This window comes from Schistocerca cancellata, chromosome 6 (genome assembly GCF_023864275.1).
Source record: "Schistocerca cancellata isolate TAMUIC-IGC-003103 chromosome 6, iqSchCanc2.1, whole genome shotgun sequence".
Taxonomy (NCBI): domain Eukaryota; kingdom Metazoa; phylum Arthropoda; class Insecta; order Orthoptera; family Acrididae; genus Schistocerca; species Schistocerca cancellata.
Genome location: NC_064631.1, coordinates 273,080,680 through 273,097,984, shown reverse-complemented (window position 1 = coordinate 273,097,984; position 17,305 = coordinate 273,080,680). Strand labels below are relative to the sequence as shown.

General features: G+C 38.5%; 2 protein-coding genes across 4 annotated transcripts in view; one reads left to right on the top strand and one right to left on the bottom strand.

Annotated features, from left to right (window-relative positions):
* Positions 1–11,054, bottom strand: part of LOC126190892 (protein enabled) — a 213,805-nt gene extending 202,751 nt beyond the window's left edge. For 2 of the 3 annotated variants that reach the window (XM_049931506.1, XM_049931505.1), the window contains exon 1: positions 10,649–11,053. In XM_049931506.1, the coding sequence (XP_049787463.1) occupies positions 10,649–10,653 (5 nt within the window). In that variant the 5' untranslated portion in view covers positions 10,654–11,053. Of the gene's footprint in view, positions 1–10,648 lie in introns of all 3 variants that reach the window. The other variant, XM_049931503.1, reaches the window with a different exon arrangement.
* A 481-nt stretch (positions 11,055–11,535) lies between these two features.
* LOC126190872 (tRNA (guanine-N(7)-)-methyltransferase non-catalytic subunit WDR4) lies at positions 11,536–13,028 on the top strand. Its single transcript, XM_049931471.1, has one exon. The coding sequence runs from the start codon at positions 11,720–11,722 to the stop codon at positions 12,917–12,919; it is 1,200 nt and encodes a 399-aa protein (XP_049787428.1). The 5' UTR covers positions 11,536–11,719; the 3' UTR covers positions 12,920–13,028.
* Positions 13,029–17,305: the final 4,277 nt, after the last annotated feature.

The following is a 17,305-nucleotide window of genomic DNA, read 5'->3' as shown; positions in this document are numbered from 1 at the left end:
AAGAACTCACTTTGTGTAGGTTGTGACGAAGTTCACATAATTCTATGTATGAATAATCGATAAGTTCGTAATCAATCTGAAATATAAATCTTCCTAGAAAAATTTTAATGATGCAGTCTAACACACACAATCGCAACCCTCACTGCTGGGAAAATTGTTACCGTCTGACAACACTAGCGCCCCTGGCGGCGAGAAAGCAGCCGTAACATTAATGTTGGTTTTAATAATTTTTCTACTCAATTAACGAAATAGTTGTTATATTTTTGCGTTCCAAGCATTAGTAAATCATCAAGATGCGTGAATGACCGTGAAGTAAATGTAAAAATAGCCGAGTCTCACTGACTCAATGGCGTAAGTTCCAAGTTACTCGTGAAGAAATACTTTCGAACACGTGTAAAATTGCAGCTTACTCCGCTGAAAGCAAGAGAATATAAACACATATTTCATGTACGAGAAGCATATACACCTGTTGTCTGTTCTCATTATGACAGGCACTTTTGTGACATGCAGCCGTTTGGTGTGGAATCTCATTATCCGCACTTTCTTACAATTCACTCTTCTTTCTAATACTTGAGTGTTTTTGTAAATGTAATTACTTATGCTTCAAAAATGAATGCGTTGAATATATATGCCGTTTGTGGTCTAGGTGTACCAACGATTTTAGAATTTTCTTCTTCTGTGTTGGGAAGGAGTTATATTTCACTTATTGAAGTGAAACAGTTCTATATGGATCAACTATTCGGCAACCAACTAAGTACTGAAGTGAAACAGTTCTATATGGATCAACTAGTAAGTTTGAGGTTTCAGACTTTACACCAAGGACAGTAACATTACTGGCTTTTCGGGTAAAATGGAACACCTATCCAGATTACAAGCAAATAAAAGTCATGGAGCTGAAACGGGAGCAGTTCCGAGTGTTATTCATTAAATTCGTACACAGGAAATAGTTTTTACATGGTAAGTCCCTTATTAGACTGTCAAAGTTCATTAACAAAACTTTTATAACAACTAGGACCACGCCATAACTTGCATAAAAGATATTTGACAAAGATCTTTTACAGTGTAATCCATACATAAGAAATGTTTAACATTACACCGAACGATGCAAAGAACGCATCACGTGCAGAAAACAAGTGTCCACAGCCGTTTATCTAAGAATAAAAATTTCCAACTGGACTTCGTGACGAACGCGACTTCTGGAGTAACACAACTTGGGCCCCGTTTGCAAATCGGTAGTCACTGTAGATGTAAACAACTGGTAGTTAAGAGCAGCAAACATAAACGCTAAAACATCTGCCTGCTTTGAATGGGGTTGACAAAAAACGTTTGTGTACCAGCTACTTACACATACACACTGTGGGCCGTGGGTGGTGTTTGATAATCAAAACATCTGCCATCTGTGACGAGAGATATCTAGAGAGAGAGAGAGAGAGAGAGAGAGAGAGAGAGAGAGAGAGAGAGTTCTAACCGAGTAGATGACGCATGTGCTGTCAGATTTAGGTGAGTGACTTCGCGACAGTAAACATACAGGTATTACAGCCAGTGACACTGCCGGAGTCGATCTGTGAACACTGCATGATAAACAGGTCGTATTAGTAGTTTTCGATGTCCGCAATAAAAAAAAAATAATTCAGCTCAGTACCTCAACACTTCATATTATTTATGCGCTAACGAAGAAGGGCACTGTCAGCCAGGATATTTCTCGAGAATAAAAAAAAGAGGTTAATGACGATATCACGTTTTTTGGCAATTAGAAAGACTTACACAAACCGCGTGTTCACAAAGATGAACGTATAGTCTACATACAGACGCAAGAAATACGTGTGTGCTCCACGTTCATGGTTAACAACTGGGTGCCTATCATTTGTAGAAGCATAAAGAGAATGAGAAGGAAAATTAGTAGGTGAATATGGATTGGGGCGAAGAAATTAAAGAGGAAGCCGCCTGGTAGAATTTTGCACAGAGCACAACTTAATCATAGCTAACACTTGGTTCAAGAATCGTGAAAGGAGGCTGTATACATGGAAGAAGCCTGGAGATACTGACAGGTTTCAGATAGATTATATAATGGTGAGACAGAGATTTAGGAACCACGTTTTAAATTGTAAGACATTTCCATGGTCAGATGTGGACTCTGACCGCAATCTATTGGTTATGAACTGTAGATCAAAACTGAAGAGACTGCAAAAAGGTGGGAATTTGAGGAGATGGCACCTGGATAAACTGAAAGAACCAGAAGTTGTAGAGAGTTTCAGGAAGAGCATAAAGGAACAATTTGCAAGAATGGGGGAAAGAAATACAGTAGAAGAAGAATGGATAGCTTTGAGGGATGAAGTGGTGAAGGCAGCAGAGGATCAAGTAGGTAAAAAGACGAGGGCTAGTAGAAATCCTTGGGTGACAGAAGAAATACTGAATTTAATTGATGAAAGGAGAAAATATAAAAATGCAGTAAATGAAGCACGCAAAAAGGAATACAAACGTCTCAAAAATGAGATCGACAGGAAGTGCAAAACGGCTAAGCAGGCATGGCTAGAGGACAAATGTAAGGATGTAGAGGCTTACCTCACTAGGGGTAAGATAGATACTGCCTACAGGAAAATTAAAGAGACCAATGGAGAAAAGAGAACCACTTGTATGAATATCAGGGGCTCAGATGGAAACCCAGTTTTAAGCAAAGAAGGGAAAGCAGAAAGGTGGAAGGAGTATATAGAGGGACTATACAAGGGCGATGTTCTTGAGGACAATATTATGGAAATGGAGGAGGATGTTGATGAAGATGAAATGGGAGATATGATACTGCGTGAAGAATTTGATAGAGCACTTAAAGACCTAAGTCGAAACAAGGCCCCGGGAGTAGACAACATTCCATTAGAACTACTGACGGCCTTGGGAGAGCCAGTCCTGACAGCATCATACTTCATGAAGAATATAATAATTCCAATCCTAAAGAAAACAGGCGTTAACAGATGTGAAAATTACCGAACAATCAGTTTAATAAGTCACGGCTGCAAAATACTAACGCGACTTCTTTACAGACGAATGGAAAAACTGGTAGAAGCCGACCTCGGGGAAGATCAGTTTGGATTCCGTAGAAATATGGGAACACGTGAGGCAATACTGACCCTACGACTTGTCTTAGAAGCTAGATTAAGAAAAGGCAAACCTACGTTTCTAGCTTTTGACAATGTTGACTGGAATAATCTCTTTCAAATTCTGAAGGTGGCAGGGGTAAAATACAGGGAGCGAAAGGCTATTTACAATTTGTACAGAAACCAAATGGCAGTTATAAGAGTTGAGGGACATGAAAGGGAAGCACTGATTGGGAGGGGAGTGAGACAGGGTTGTAGCCTCTCCCCGATGTTATTCAATCTATGTATTGAAAAGCAGTGAAGGAAACAAAAGAAAAATTGGGAGTAGGTATTAAAATCCATGGAGAAGAAATAAAAACCTTGAGGTTCGCCGATGACATTGTAATTCTGTCAGAGACAGCAAAGGACTTGGAAGAGCAGTTGAATGGAATGGACAGTGTCTTGAATGGAGGATATAAGATGAACATCAACAAAAGCAAAACGAGGATAATGAAATGTAGTCGAATTAAGTCGGGCGATGCTGCGGGAATTAGATTAGGAAATGAGACACTTAAAGTAGTAAAGGAGTTTTGCTATTTGGGGAGCAAAGTAACTGATGATGGTCGAAGTAGAGAGGATATAAAATGTAGACTGGCAATAGCAAGGAAAGTGTTTCTAAAGAAGAAAAATTTGTTAACATCGAGTATAGATTTAAATGTCAGGAAGTCGTTTCTGAAAGTATTTGTATGGAGTATGGAAATGAAGCATGGACGATAAATAGTTTGGACAAGAAGAGGATAGAAGCCTTTGAAATGTTGTGCTACAGAAGAATGCTGAAGATTAGATGGGTAGATCACGTAACTAATGAGGAAGTACGGAATAGGATTGGGGAGAAGAGGAGTTTGTGGCACAACTTAACAAGAAGAAGGGATTGGTTGGTAGGACATGTTCTGAGAAATCAAGGGATCACAAATTTAGTATTGGAGGGCAGCGTGGAGGGTAAAAATCGCAGACGGAGACCAAGAGATGAATACACTAAACAGATTCAGAAGAATGTAGGCTGCAGTACGTATTGGGAGATGAAGAAGCTTGCACAGGATAGAGTAGCATGGAGATCTGCATCAAACGAGTCTCAGGGCTGAAGACCACAACAACAATAAAGAGAATGTGTGGTTGTTCACGTTGCACGTCACTGTACAGACGCTAGGCGTGTTTACAAACGTGAAAGTGGCACAAATTTAATACTGGCTCTGTACTTGTGGATTCTATGCCGCGAACAACATGAAAAAATTTTCACTTCTTTGACTTTACTCGTTCTCTGACTTTCGTGGATTTTAAACCTAGATATAACTAATTTAGTATAGTGTCATAAAAAAAATGCATCAGGCTGATGAAAATCACTGAAAGGGGCAGCATATGGTCAGTATTAGAATAGCGCGCACTCCACAATAGTGATAAAGTTTTTACTGGCTCGTAACTTCTCGGTTAATATGGTATAAGAACTATATTAGCAGAATGAAACAACGGGAGGCGTATAGTTGTTCAACAGGCCGTAAAGACAGATGTCAGAAGTTGGAGCTGCAAAGACTCCTACCACAGATGGCGCAACAGAATTTTTGCGTAACACCAGTAATTTGGAATTCTAGTATATCACGGCACAGTTTCTTGAGTGTAGCTGGAGAACCGTCGTTTGGAATGCGAAACTGGTCCGTGATGTTCTGCCGTACAAAGGTGCTGACTCTAACACCGGCGTAACACCACTCTTCACGTTTCTGACAGCTTTAAAATTAGTTTTAAACAAACAGTTATAAAAATAATGGAAACCTGTTTCTGAATACATACAAAAACACAAAACCGGCGTTTCATCCCGTCGACAACGTGATCACTTAGCGATAGTGAACAAATTCGGCCACATCCTTTCCAATTGATCGTTTCCTCTTATGCCTTAATCCCACAGAAAACCTCAAACTGAATGGCCCTCCTTTCTATTTGGATCCAATGGCTCTTAACTTATATTTTGAGTGGTTAAAATGACTGATTTCGGTGCTGCTACTCTTGTTTGTAGTTGCAATGAATGTGTGTGTGTGTGTGTGTGTGTGTGTGTGTGTGTGTGTGATGTTAGGGGAAATGTTATCTATTCAGTGTCAACTGACGTTGCCAAGACAAAATTGGTGATCTCTTTATTACTTATTTACTACTGCTGGTGCGTGTTCAATTTGAGGCTCACTTACAGCTTGCGACAAGAAATATAATCGAACTGCTGAATACAATATTTGGTGAAGAAAGGGGGCAAGCGATGGGGGTAACGTTCTACATAATTCGTGACAAATGAAGTAGTAAGATCTCGAACGAGGACCACTCGCTCTTAAGATCAAATAAGCGTCGTAACTGACAAGCGACCCAGCTAACGGCGTCAAATCGAAAGGCTTGCACCATGCTAGGAGGCACAATAGATTTATTTAACTAGCGAAAATATATAGTATGGAAAAACCAATCCTCCGTGAGTGCTATCGTCCGGAAATTAAAATCACTGCCAGAAAGACTGCAACCCAAGTCACACAAACCGAAAATCGGTATAAAGACTGGTAATTTCCAACCTTCTGACGATCACCAAAGATGCGATAGCGTGATGCAGCTTGTATCAACGATACAACGTGGACCTTATGAATCGCTGCTCACCACGCTCCCAAAGAAACTCGTCGCCTGATAGCCAGTTACAAGCAAGCCTGCAATTTCATGGCTGAGTACTATGGGACTTAACATCTGAGGTCATCAGCCCCTAGAATTTAGAACTACTTAAAACTAACTAACCTAAGGACATCACACACATCCATGCCCGAGGCCCCAAGAGTCGGCTATCCACACAAAAAATGGATGATTACTGTGAGGTAATTTCAACAGCAAAAGTCCATTTTACGGTAATGTGTCAAGGTAATTAAGCTCAAATTTACACTGCTAGTTTTTGTTCTGAATGAATGAACTTCTACACTCTTTACAGTCTATCTAAGCATATGGTGGCTTCAATAATATAGTGTCCATGTAGTTGCTTTTAGTGTACATGAAACAGCGCATGTATGCTACCCAACATCACTGGCGGAACCTAAGTTCTTCATTGGGTGTTACATTTTAAAAAATCTTAAAAATAATTCATAAATTGTATGAATCCATTCAACGACCAATTTTTCCGCAATTATACGCCCATAGTGAATAAAATACAAACAAACAACTTATTGCTTGAAAAAACAGGTGCAGTGTAACAGTAAAAAGAAAAAAGATGTCCACTAAGCAGCCCATCGAGTGAATTGTTTTCGCTCTTTTCAATACTTTCGCAAATAAAATACAATCTACGTAACTGAGAGGGCAGCCCATTACAGTAGTAGTTTTTTTTCCTAAGAAACTGTTTAGCACCTAATTAAAAGGAACATTAAATGGTGCTGTTTAACACATACTATAGAATTATTATTTATACATTACTATACAAGAACTAATACATTACTATACAAGAACTAATACATTACTATACAAGAACTAGAATACGTAATATAATGTATATTTACATATCATTGTGCGCACCATTCATAATCCGAATGCCGAATTCAGTTCGCAAGCGATATTCTAAGACAACAGTATCCTTGTAAGAGGCTGACTTCAACAACACATTTTACCGGGTCCAACGAAAATACGAATCAATAATCCTGAAGTATAAAAACTTACTCATAAGCAGGAGAGCTTCTGTAAAGTTTGGAAGGTAGGAGACGAGATACTGGCAGAAGTAGGGCTGTGAGACCGGGCGTGAGTCGTGCTTCGGTAGCTCAGATGGTAGAGCGCTTGCCCGCGAAAGGCAAAGGTCCCGAGTTCGAGTCTCGGTCGGGCACACAGTTTTAATCTGCCAGGAAGTTTCATATCAGCGCACACTCCGCTGCAGAGTGAAAATCTCATTCTGATTACTCATAACAATTTACACACTAAAAAGGCAGCAGCTCACAATATACATGAATTATCTATTCCAATGTGCGTGCAACATCATTAAGCATGTGCATGTGGGCGAAAAGAAGAACCGCAACCTAGTCGCATCTGAACTGCTGCAACAATTATCAAATAAGTTTTCTTTTCTAGCATTATCTAACCTGTCACTTTCCTGCAGATCGCTAAATCCTAGGGCGTGATTCATACGTTGACTCCTACTTCGTACGTACACAATATATCAGCCGTCGGTGAATAACATTGTCATCCATAATTCGTGTGGAAGAACGCCATAGAGTGTATCATCGTGACCAAAATCAGCAATTCATATTTACTGATATTCTTTTGAATTTTGTGATTCGATGACCTTTAGAACAGACTTAACGACTACCACAGCGATGTAGCATGATTCAAACGAAAGACAGCGTACTGCATAGAGATACGTAACAACAATACGATATTCGTGAGGAATATAGCAACAGTTCACATGCGACGGCGTACAAATCTAATGTTCAAAAAAAGTTGTCAGCCACAAGTACTGAAGTGTGCGAGCACTCTTTTCTGTTATCCACTTCATATGAAAATGATACAAAGCGGTGATTGTTAGTTTGTTTAGATTTATACCTCTGCTATGCAATTACCTAAGATTTGAAAGAAGGATCGCTCTATTGTTTTCCACTAATAGCGAACTAAAAGGAGAATTATGAAACAATGTATTACTGGATTGAGACTTTCTGTCGGTCACAACTCATTTTGTCCTGTACACAGACACACCGCAGGATGCAAAGGTACCATTGGGTGTGCCTCATGAAAATTTAACAGAGTGGAGTGCTGTTCCTGTATACACAAATAAGAAAGTCAGTAATTTCGATGGCTCTACGAATTCGCAGGCGATACTGTCGTTTATGAGATAGCCATCTCTCTTACCAAAAAAAGACAATTACGAGAATAGGCGCAAGATCAGGGGCATACATGGCGGTTGGTGACAGTGCAGCTGTTAATGAGTGTGGTGCCATTTTGAGAGGCATTCTCAAGTAATTTTCGTCAGTTCAGCATTACTCGGAATAGGGGCTCCCTATGTGCAAGCCTTTCCTCACAGTTTGGGTGAAAATTTTAGTAAGACTTCCTACACTTTGGTGTCAACTATTCAGACAAAAACATTATACTCCCAAACTTATCATATTTCCTGCAATAACAAAAGCTTAAGAGATGGTGCAAGTGCTTTAGTTCCAACAGACTGACAATTTTATTTCGTTATTTATTTGGCTTTTGGCCTAAGGCAAGATAATGTTCAACTAAAAGTGTAAGTATGTCACTGGCAATAAAAAGCAAAACACTAGAAAGTAGGCGGCACATAAGATCAACTCTGAAAGCCGATTTATTGCAAGCGATAAGGGAGAGAGACTTCAGATTGTTTTCTTGGACTTGGTAATTTTCACTGTAAATAGGTCTACTAGACAGACAGAATTCTCTCATGCATTGGACCAACTTTTATATCATATTACAAATACGTCATCAGTGAAATGACCACTGATTAGGGAAATACTGTAGTTTATCAGGGAAATCTGATTCATTAAAAGAGCTTGTTCTGGTGATAATTATGACTACATGGCTCAAGTGCCACAGTTAAAGGCAAAATTACAAACAAAGCAAAAAATATAAAAATAGTGTGGTATAGAAACAATATGTGTTAAGCTGGTACTTCCCATTACCACTGATTAAATGCTGTACTGCTCTCATAACTAATGAACTGGAACACTACATAAGGGTAATATTTTTGTTTCCTTGCAGTATTATTTAAAGCATAGATTGCTATTCACCATATAGCAGAGATGCTGAGTCACAGACACTCACAAGAAATAACACTGCCAAACAAGTAAGCTTTTGGCCAAAAAGACCTCCTGAATTAGACAACATACAACAAATTCAGAAGAAGGCTTTTGGCCGAAAGCTTACTTGTTTAGCAGTCTTTTTGTTTTGCCTGTCTGACATTCAACATCTTCACTATGTACTGTGTAGCAATCTAAAATCTATACTTTTCATAATATTGCTGTTATTTCTCCCTGGATTTTCCATTGCTTGGTCACTCACAGCAATATGTGTATGTGTGTGGCTTCCCCCCAATCCTTAAAAGATCCTCTTTGTTGAACGAAATGTGTTTCTCTAAATCCTTGATAGAATGCCATATTTCAATACAGACAGTTTATATTATTTTATGTATCTAAGTGAAGTGAAAGGAAGCTTTTTAAACTTTGTAATGGCCACTGGTGACAACTGTGAAGATACATTATAATACGCAAATCACAACAGTTCTTGCAAGTAAATGAAATTACATGAATTCTGTGACACCTAACAGCACTGTAGGTAGAGAGTCCTTTTTCCATACAGCTAAAGCAAATGTGTATTGCAATGTATTTTAAGTACGTAACAGATTTGTATGCCACACAGAACTCATATCCGGGCTTTTCCCTCTCATTCCCTTTCATGGGTGACAAAATACAACCCAGTACATGCAGTGTCATACCTCAAAGCTCCAATGTCACACTACCTATCTTCCAATATGTTAACTGCACAATAGTTCTTCTGTAAAACTTTTACAGTTGGAAATAACAATTTGATCTAAATGCTCACTTGCTTTGATTTAGAAAATATGTCCCAAAATTAAATGCATCTGTTGTACGTTTAAGATACTTTATCTGAATCACTTAAAATTTAAATAAATAGTACAACTTGGAACAACATTTATTACTTCACAGTTCTAGAAATCTCCCCACCACCATTAAATAATAAAAAAAAAAACCAATGTGATTGGTAAAATAGATTATAGTACTTTTACTGTCTTACAGTACAATGTAGGATGAGTTAACCTGGTTGGAATCTGATGATGTGATAAAATGAACTTGCAATGCTTTAAAATATGTGTAATCATTTAAAGTGTCGCCAGTACATTACGTTCCGCAATCATGATCACATGAAAATACGTACGTAACACAGGAAAAAAAGTCAGAAACGGAAGAGATCGGCGAAAAACTATTTCATTTCTGCAACTCTAACATCAATGCACGTATTGTGTACTGCAAGTTGATGCTGCTTTTTCGTCCCTTTCACTAAATAATACGTAGCATATCCAATGACACGAATCAGTTTGTACGAAGTTTTAGATAAAATTACGAAATACTAATTTATTAGTGACTTTCGAACTTAAACTATGAAGACTTGCCATGTGAATCAACAGTCTAAATTACAAATCAATTACCAGCACAAGCTTGCAAAAGTACAACGATGTCACTATGCACATCAGCCCCGCTACAACTCTGTACATTCTTGTCACTTTTTGTGCTGTATTACAACACGCAGAATAAGCCTGCTGTAATGTAGAAGAACGATGAGACGCGGCAAGACATGTCAGAATTAAAAAGTTTACATTCCTGTAACACAATGTGAACTGACAAGCCGACACAATCTACCTCTCGAAAATCACTGTTAGTAAGGTTCAGTCCTTGCTAGTACATATAGTCATCAATATACTACTTGTAAGCGATGATAACCGCTGATCACTTTCACAATGAAATACTGTCCTTATCATAACTGTCACTAATTATTTTTTTTTTACTTACCTCATATCTGATCGGCTTTATAAATACTCCAGAAGAATTCACGGCATCAAAACATCTGCGAGTCGTTTGAAACAAGAGAACAGCTGCTTTTCCCCAGAAAACGAATTGGCGACTCTATAGCTCTTTAACCACACGCCATCTGAAAACTCATTTATCACGCCCTTCTTCGCGTCTGTCCTGCCAGGTCCATTTTGCCTTAAATTCCTTTCTTCTGTTTGATTGGTTAATTTCCCCGGTATCCAACCAGCAGAACAATGAGAAGATAACGTAAAATCATTCACTACCCACACACCGCTGTCTTACTTTCAGAAACGTCGCTGTTCCGTACAACTTAAACACAAAGAAGTACTTACGCGTTACACAAACATGTCTCTTGAACACAAATGTACAAAATCGACTTAATTTCAAAGAAGTGTTGGGGAAAGCTATAATACTCTTGGTTTGTCTTTTATCACAAGCACCTTGCTGACTTGCGATACTGCCAAATTATAGAAGAGTAAATATTTTACTATGCAGTATTACTTTTCTGTAGTGGTAGGTAATAAAACATCTTTAAAAGACTCTAAAAGCACTCAGAGGGAGAATCAATAGTAAAGTAAGCAGTCAATTTCAATCCAGTAAACGATTATCACGTTTTTGCGTACGTTCATTCCTATTGATGACCGTATCAGGTGCAGAAAAGAAAATAATGACAGTACGCTTTTGCGTGAATCTGAAATAAAAAAATGTGAACAGTAATTGCTTCCCACGATCTTGACATTATTATATCAAATAACAACTAGTGACCTAATTAATCAAAATTACTATCCAGGTAGGTATGTCGTCATACGTAAATATTTTTCCACAGCACCTTTTGATATTACGTTTATCACAAATCTCAACTAACATCTTTGGTGCGTTGTTTATGTAGTCACGTGCGTAAGAATGGTAAACGGAGCAGGATTGTGAAGTGCATAACTTGTTACATTTGAACTTTTTAATTTTGTTAAGAGATGGTTTGCTAATATAAAATTCTTAAGTTCTGAAAATGAGGTAATTTTTCCCCATTCAAGAATCTGAATCGTAAGGATAATGTCGCCCTCGTTGCATATGAACCAAACATGCACGGTTATAACAGTTGATTCTACAGTGCTGACGTCTAAAAATTGTGATGAAGTTAAAACTATTGACGTTGCAGAATTAAATGAAAGTGTTCAACATGTGTCTCACGAGAGTCATGAAAATGAAGAAGAGACCAAACTAAGGTGCATCACTTGCGCATCGCTTTCAGATTGTGGTACTTGGTTTGCTGCATGCACAAAAGACAAAAGACTGTACCAGTGGCGAACTGTGTCGTGGACTTTATCGTCAGTAAGAATACTGAACCGAGCAGCAAGTAGTGTAAAATTTACGCCAACCGCTCAAGGTATTGTGGTTGCAGACAAAACAGGAGATGCATATTTGTTTTCTGTACAGAACAACACAGAGAACGGCCAATTGTTACTGGGACATCTCTCAATGTTATTAGATGTGATTATATCTTCGTGTGAAAATTTTATAGTTACGTGTGACAGAGATGAAAAGATAAGAGTATCGAGATTCCCGAATGCATATAACATTCAGTCATACTGTTTGGGACATGAGGAATTTGTATCCAGGATAGAATTTTTTCCAGGTGACGGGAACATTCTGGTTTCAGGTTCAGGAGATGGGTCAGTCAGATTTTGGGATTACTTAGAAGGAAAACAGATAGGCATTATACATTGTGATAGTGATGTAAAAATGAAATCCTGCCAAGAAAGTAATGGTGAAGCTGATGATAATTGTGGTTCCAAGGAGCCATTGGCAGTAAGACATTTTTCAGCCAAGGAGAGTAGTAAAGGTGTTAATATACTAGCTGTGACACTTGCTACATTCAGTGGTTGTATTTTATATAGTATTTCAGGTAATATAACTGCAGTGCATTCAGTTTTGCTTAATGTATTGGCTCTTGATGTTGAACCATGGGATATTTTGCTAACTGAAAATCGAGAGTTGTGGTGCCTTGCTTCTGTCGAAAGACACCCTGTTTCTGTGTACATGTATAATGACAAGACATCAGAATTTTTGCCAGATGGACAATCTGTTGATCGTAAATCGGAGTTTCTTGCAAATTCTTTTAACAGTAAGTGGGATTTGTTTAAAAGTGCACCACCACCAGTGATTGAACCAGTCATGCATAAACGAAGATTTGATGACCTGCAAGAGTACAAGGAAAGAAAGCGGCAAAGGCTAGCAGATAAATTGTTATAGCTTTCTCAGTTGATTTAAAAATGTATACAGGTAAATGTGAAGGGGTCACACTTTGTGAAATGTTGTTGTGAAACAGTGTTAATTAAACAGTAAGATGCTATTGATTAAATACTTGCCTGTTGTGTTTGTGCTGAATGTGTTATTGGAAACATTCTTCTCCCTTATTTCTATGATATCTTGTAAGTGATTTATTCAAGTTCTGGTAGACAGTTGTTGCAATAACATTTAAGATAAGACTCTACCACTACAAGTCTGTGTTAAATATGAATTGCAAATGATGCAGAAATCTCTTTCTAGAATTGCAGTTCAAGTATTCCAGCTTGCCATGGCACTGGAAAAATAATCGTCAGTCAAATATATTTTACACTGCCTTGGGTTTCAGCATTTGTTTTCCAAACTACTTTGCTGGTAGTAATCAGTGCAATAAATGTTTGCAGTTCATCAGTGAGGAAACTATTTTTCATTCTCTTTGCCAGTAACAGTATATTGTCTTGTGCATAAAATCCTTGTTTTGAGAGCCACTACCTTACAGTACTTTGGTCAGCTTCATGTGAGTGAGATGGTTGAAGATGTGCAGACTGAAAACTCCCATTAGGGTACTTGTATTTGCACATGTCCATTTTCAGGTTAGTTTAATGATCACCATGGCTGTTATTTGAAGTAACAGCTGCTTTTTACTGAGCAGCCCAAGTAGACGAACTGCTATGGCTGTGGAACAAAGTGTAGTAGGCCTATGCTGTTACCAGGTACTATTGTTATCACATTCCTCAGTTTTGCAAAGAAATACTGTTTTCTTGCTTGGGTGAAAGTACTGTGAATGTTAAAGTGTTCAATACTGCTGTGTCAACTCGTAACCAGGCTGTTACTTTTCAATCTAACCTAGACCGCAGGCTATGCTACAGATTAGTATGAAAAGTACAAATATTATCAGTGGTTTTTTTTTTCTTTTTCTTTTTGCCCACACATGATGTCGCACAACACCACATCATTCCATAACGAACAAAGCCTGCATCAGTCAGTTCAGTTGATGCAAACTGAAGTTACGTCGCTAACTACATTAATGTTACTATGGCTACACAACATGTTTTGTGTTTTATTTTATTCATTGAAGCTGACTCGACCTCATCGAATAGAACACAGTCTTGTTCCACAATGTGAACATTAGTTTGTTCGCTAAATATTTACATCAACTGTACAATATGTGGGATTATCAGAAGTTTGGATACCACCAATTGGTTTTGAACTGTGACGCCATCATTATGGTAGACACCTTATTTTAAGCATATTCAATATGGAAACTACAATGTTACTTGTTACACCCGCAATCATCAATAATATGCGAAATATTTAACTTCAACAGTGGATAAAATTAACATGACAACTGCAGGAAGTAAAGGGTGTTGCTTGGGGACAACTATGTACAACATTAACATCCACGCGACACCTTTCTGGTGGGGGTGGGGGATGACGTGCACAAAGTCCTCAACAATCAACCCAGTCAAAATGTGCAAAAAAAAATACACCATTGGTACATTTCACTTCACATATTAACTCAAATTAAAATAGTGATACCAAGACCCACACACAAGTAGAAAACCTGCAAATTTCACTTGACCTATATGTGCTAGCTCAAATTAAGACAGTGATACCAGGTGCCGCATATAACTTGAAAAGCCAGTACCGCAAATTTTGTTTGACCTGTATAGCTCAAACAAAGACAGTGATTGCAGGATCCCACGCACAACTCGAAAACCTGGTGCCACAAATTTCGATTTACCTGTATAGCTCGAACGAAGCCCATGATACCAAGAATTTAGAATTAGCAGAACTATTATCAGAACCTAAAGAGACCAAAATTACTACAAACCACTCCATGATGCCCACCACTATAAACTACTACGTATAAGGGGTGATCAAAAAGTTTTTGTTCAAAGGCCTTATAGTCCAGAATCGGTATGCCGATCAGGCCGAATGGCCATGAGCATTGAGCCAATTATCCCACTGATGCACCAAGTTGAAATTACCCGATTGGTAAAACACATTGTTCTGCTGTCTGAAGTAGTCTGTAACTGCCTACTGCACATCCTCATGTGACAGGAACTGACCCTTCATGGCGTTCGGTGTGATAATCACGTGGGGAGGGATCAGGACTATAGGGCAGGTGCTCGAGTGTCTCCCACCTGAGTTGGTGTAACCTATGTGTTACAGCATTTATGATATGGGAACCTGGATTATGAAGCAGCAGCACCCCTTGGCACACCATTCCACAATGATGGTTTTCGACAAACATACTGCCCCATAAATATTCTTCAGTCTCTAGTGGCTGTCTACCAGTTCTTGTTCTTCAGCAGCCAAGAAAAACTTAACACCACATGAATCCTGTTGGATGCATTTGTTAATAATACTGCCATAGTTCACATTTCTGCATTTACCGCACCCACGTCTGAAAGACACAAATGCCACACTAATTCTTTGCTTACATGTTGCTGCTTATATACCCACATCAGAGTTGCATGACACTGCATATACCGTATGCTGTAATGCCCTCAAATGGTAACATTTTGATCGCAACTTATATGAACTTTAGTTATCAACACCAACCACAAAACCATGAAAAACTACTCCGACATACTTTTCAATACCCACATCACAAAGAAAATTACGAATGTAAAGAAACAAACTATACTTCTTGAAATAAGGATGAGAAATACATAAGAACACATTTACCATCCAAAGTCAGGGGACGAACAGGTCTTGGCAAGGGCATGCATATATGCACATGCACCGAAACACAAAAAATCACTCACAAACGGCTTTGAATCATAAATGTCCACACTAGAGTATGCCACCTGTTACTCCAACATGCCCTCTGCAGAAACAGTCCATTTAAAACGGGGAGTTCCTTAATGATGTTGCACAAAATGTCACAAGTCAAAGCCAACAGGTGGTATCCCAGCTTTCAGTTGACGCCAATATCTTCACCACAGCTTTAAGATGACATGATTTTACTCAACAATAGAGTATATGCAATAGTTCATAGCACAAATTGTGAACAGGAATTTGAACTAACAGGGACCCACAACATATTTTTACCCTTCACTGCGATTGACCTTTCCCTCATAGATTTCTCCTTTGTTAATTACATCTGGTAGCTTTCATTCTGTTATCAGTAAAAACACTGAAGTATGTGGAATGAGTCCAGACATACACTTAAAAATTATAAGCAGCTCCAAGAAACTTATAATCTGTAGACCAAATGAAGCTTCTAAGTTACTGTAGCCAAAAGATACAGCCATCTGTGTCATATTTTGAAAACTCAATCATAAAAACATATGGATGAACTATCTATACACATAATTAAGTTTGTTCGTAGCCCTCTGAATGTAAGTCTGTGGGTGTTCTTTATTTTTATCAGATACTATCTAATGCCTTATTAACATGACAACTGTTAGTGCCATGTACCCTTGTCAATGAAAAGGAAGTTCCTCCGTTTTAAAATCTAGTATTGTAGTGCAGTCTTAAAACTAGCCTCGCAGTTTGGCGTGCCATGTAGTGGATTGCACGGCCCCTCCCACCAGAGGTTCGAGCCCTCCCTGGGGCATGGGTGTGTGTGTTGTTCTTAGCGTAAGTTAGTTTAAGTCTAGAGAACGATGACCTCAGCAGTTTGGTCCCTTAGGAATTCACACACATTTTAACATTTCTTAAAACTAATGCTGTTCCCCTGAAAGAGGTTATCATGTTAAAAGTAACTCCAGAATTAATTTTGCGTTACACACCACATTTATCCAACAAATCCTGGAATTGTGGACATTAGCCTGCAGATTGGTGCTTGCTTGCGTCACCTATCATTGAGATGGGTACTGTGCCTGATAGTGCCTGCAAAATCATTAGAAAATGAATATTTAATATGTACTGTGCTTAGGGGTTCATAAATTTTCTTCTTCAGCGTGTCATGGGATATGCTATAAGCATCAAAGACTCTCCAAGGTTTTCTTGCCTTTCTAAAGGTTACTGTCATAGAATCCTTTAGAGGGAGGCAATAATCTATGATATTAGGTGAACTAGTTTGTTGTAACAAAAATGGAAGAGGCATATATCTGGAGAAGAACACATATGAAAGATTAAAAATCATCCTCCATACTACATCAAATGTTAGTAAAAATGTTTCACATATGGATCACATGTGGCATTACGTGGGAAGCAATAATGGGGAGGCACGTTGTGATAGCTGCATACAGTCTTGCTGTGCCTTGGGCTTGGCAGGTGGAATGTTGGGTTTAGTTTGGCATAAATTAAACAAGTTTAGAACATCATTGGGAAGAAATCTGAGAAAATTATTGCACAATTTAGTGTATCAATAACATCTGCTCAGATAGCTGTGCACAC

What these genes read in the sequence shown, in the direction of transcription:
- LOC126190872 (XM_049931471.1), top strand. Translation starts at nt 11,720, where the DNA reads ATGTCGCCCTCGTTGCATATGAACCAAACATGCACGGTTATAACAGTT.